This window comes from Wolffia australiana, chromosome 18 (assembly GCF_029677425.1).
Source record: "Wolffia australiana isolate 7733 chromosome 18, ASM2967742v1".
Lineage (NCBI taxonomy): Eukaryota > Viridiplantae > Streptophyta > Magnoliopsida > Alismatales > Araceae > Wolffia > Wolffia australiana.
This window is the reverse complement of record NC_135852.1, coordinates 8,060,008-8,063,512: the sequence shown is the minus strand read 5'-3', so window position 1 is coordinate 8,063,512 and position 3,505 is coordinate 8,060,008. Positions and strand designations below refer to the sequence as shown.

The window sequence follows — 3,505 nt, the reverse complement described above, 5'->3', positions numbered from 1 at the left end:
CTCTATTGAATGCCTCTCTCTCTCTCTCTCTTATCGGAAAACACCTGGCAGGTGAAATTCCCGTTATGATGCGGAATCCCTCGTGGCTGCCAGGTGGATCCGGCCAGGTCAAAATCTGGCCGGAAATCCACCTGGCAGCCACGAGGGATTTCCACGTCATTACCGGGGGTATGTCGTCGTAGACTTTGCGAATTTGGGATATACCGTGCCGAAAAAAAAGTTTAGGTTATATCTCAGATTTTTGAATCAGTTTGGGATATTTCGTGCTATTAACCCAAAAATAAATTACTTTGACCTTCAAGAACAGGGTTAGAAATCTGACTTGGGGGCGGGTAGAAATGTCAGATTTTGAGATCTTGATCGGGGAGTTCGACGCGTCGAGAAGAGGGATCGGCGATGTGGAAGTGTTGGAAGATTTGCAGAGATTGGAGAGGAAGATCTTCCCAAAGCATGAATCGATGGCCGCGTCCTTTGCGGATGAGCTGAGGAAGAAGAACGCGGGGTTGATCTACGCCGCGACGGCCGTTCCCGGCGTTAAACGTGGAGAAATCGTCGGATACGTTATGTACTCGTTTGCCTCGGCCCTCTGCGCCTCAATTTCTAAACTCGCCGGTAATTTCGCCCCACAGTTCACTCTTTCTTTACTTTCTGCCTTCATCTTCCAAGAAATCGCAAAGTAAATTTAGCGACTAATCTCAAAGTGTCGTTCATGTATCTCAAATTGGAATGTAAATCGGACGAAGGACGATAATTCTCAAATTAACGCGTGTAATTTCGTTCCCAATGCACTCTTTCTTCACTGTTTACCCCCCACATCCAATGAAATCGAGAAGTAAATCGAATTATTAATCTCAACGCTCCCGTAAATTTGTTAAAGTCTGTTAATTCTAAGAAGAACAGCGGTAAATCTTCATGCAATAACTACAATTGGGGGTTCTAATGTTAAATTCTCTTCGATTGACGCAGTGAAGGAGAGCTGGAGAAGGCGAGGGCTTGGGGAAAAATTGTTAAGAACCGCCATTGAAAAGTGCAGAACTCGGAAAATCCATTGCGTCTCTCTTCATGTTGATCCGAAAAGGACTCCTGCTCTCTCACTCTACCAGAAGCTCGGATTTAAGGTTGATGAACTGATCGAGGGCTACTATTCCCCAAACCGCCAAGCCTACAGAATGCTCCTGGATTTTGAAATTTTCAATGGTAATCTCCATCTGTCTCTCTCCATAATTTATACCCATCTGCAAATTTTATCATTTTTTTCTCTGCATTTCTTGTTTATTGTTGAATTTTATCGTTGAAACTTTTTCTCTCTATCATTTTCGTGATGGGACTTGTGGAAACCGGATTGAATAGAACGTCACTTTCTCTATCCCGGTTGATCCTTATCGTGGGCATTTATCTTAATTTCTGTTCATGTAAATCTGGTTTTTCTTTTTCTAGATGGGAGATAAGATCATGACTCACGACCTACATGGCGGGTTCATTAATTATCTCATATTGGATGCCTTAAGGTACGCCTGAGAAAAAAAAATTACTCTCTCTGTGTCCATGTTCATGTATACCATCACACTTGTTTTATAAACCTTATCCATGACGGATGAAATTAATCGTTATCTTGGAAACCCTTTAAAAATTATTAGGAATGTTCTTCAATATAGGGTATGGAAAATAATTTAATAACGTCTGTATAAATTGTCCTTTTTTTAATACCGTCTTGGCAACAAAGATTGAAAACCAAGCAAAGGGGTCTCCGCTCAAAATCAAGTTCTCTCATCAAACAAACTCTGTGTTGAGTTTCTGTGATGGTCAAAGTTTGTGAGATACCAATACAAGTTTGACAAAGAGCAGTGTGCTGAAACCTTGTTTTGAAGAATTACTGCTATTAAAATCTCATTTATTGGCATCTAGTCTCGTTACTTTCTATTATTTTGCTTCCTTGTTTTATAATTTTAAATTGAACCAAGAGAAGATTGTTCTTGGACCTCGTCATGGGAGATTGGACAAATTTATTTTTTGAATCCAAGCCGGTCATTAACTTTAACTAGTTATAATATCATCGTATTGAGTCATTGACCTAATTTTATCCTTACACCTTGATGTAGTTGAGTTGGCGAGAGAAATACATGTTCCATATAGACTTGCAGATTTCAACATTAAATCCAAAATATTTAAAATAAAACCTATCTGGAGTCGGATTTGGATTTAAAATTAACCCATAATTCCTCAGACTTATTAATTCTGTTTTCTATATTTTAAATGATGTATTTGCTTTGTTTGATTTTGTATTTTAATAATGTTTAATTGTAGACTTCACAAGTGTTAACATATGCTTTACAAGTGAATTAGGCAATCCAAGACCCCTATATTTTGTAATTAAAGCCAAAGCAATTTTAAGTGTCAGGGACTTGAAAGGTCTTAAGGTTTTGTCTACGTACACAGGGCTGGTGGCAATGAATAGAGGAGGAATAAGATAAATTTAGACCTTATCTTTTTGCTTAGATATAAGAGTGAACATGATTAGTATTTGACGAATTATATAGGAATAATTTAGATACTGATTATAGGTTTCAGTCCACTATCTATTGAGTATAAATTACTTTATGGAACCTCAGTAGGGAAAATTTTATATTTGTTCAGCTCCAAAATATGAGTTAGGTTCAGAGATAGATAAATATATTATTAAATGATTACTAGTTTCAAGATAATGATGATATTTGGTTTATGATGAAAGATGAATAGGGGTTGTTAGCCCTAAATAAGTGAGTTTACTAATTAAAACTAGAGTAGGTTGTGTGGTGAGGCGCAAAACTTCGCACCACTTGTGCAAATTTATGATGGCACAAACCCCCATACATGATGTTCGGTGCAAATTTGAGCGGAAATTCGCGCCGCAACTGGCACAAATTCACAAATATGATTACATACTTCTATAGTATAATATTTTACATTGTGACAATAGAAAAATATTTGAATGATAAACATAGTAAATAATATTTTATCATTATTAGATATCTAGTTAACATTCATTTTGAATAAATTAATTATAAGCATGAAATTAACATTATAGTCTTGATGTCCATCACAATGTGGATAATAATTGATATTTATGCACTATTCACAATATGCAGATTAATATTTTCTGATATATGTATACAGATTAATATTTTCCTGGGTGTGAAAACTTTTTACAAATACTTATGTAAATTAGGGAGTCCTTAAACAACGTGTTAATCAGACAGGTAATAGGAGTGGTAGCTGATAGCCTAATAATTTGATCAATTCACATAAATAAATATTTTAAGAAATATTAGAATTATAAAAAAAGTATTCAATGTGTAACCAGTATCAATAGATAAAACAATGTCTAAATAGTTCAGTAGTTTGAAGCAAAAAAAGAACCTTATCAACACTTGGGCCTTCGTTGCTATCTCCATCTATTTTCTTGGCATCATTGCTGACATCATCCTCCGCTTGCCGCCAACACTTGAGTACATCATTAGTAAATTGA

The 3,505-nt window shown here is 36.1% G+C and overlaps 1 protein-coding gene across 1 annotated transcript; it reads left to right on the top strand.

The window, feature by feature from the left end:
- The first annotated feature begins 274 nt into the window (after window positions 1–274).
- Window positions 275–1,610, top strand: LOC144714989 (Acyl-CoA N-acyltransferases (NAT) superfamily protein). The gene is made up of 3 exons (XM_078589822.1): window positions 275–612; window positions 967–1,197; window positions 1,438–1,610. The coding sequence occupies exons 1-3, from the start codon at window positions 339–341 to the stop codon at window positions 1,446–1,448; spliced, it is 516 nt and encodes a 171-aa protein (XP_078445948.1). The 5' UTR covers window positions 275–338; the 3' UTR covers window positions 1,449–1,610.
- Window positions 1,611–3,505: the final 1,895 nt, after the last annotated feature.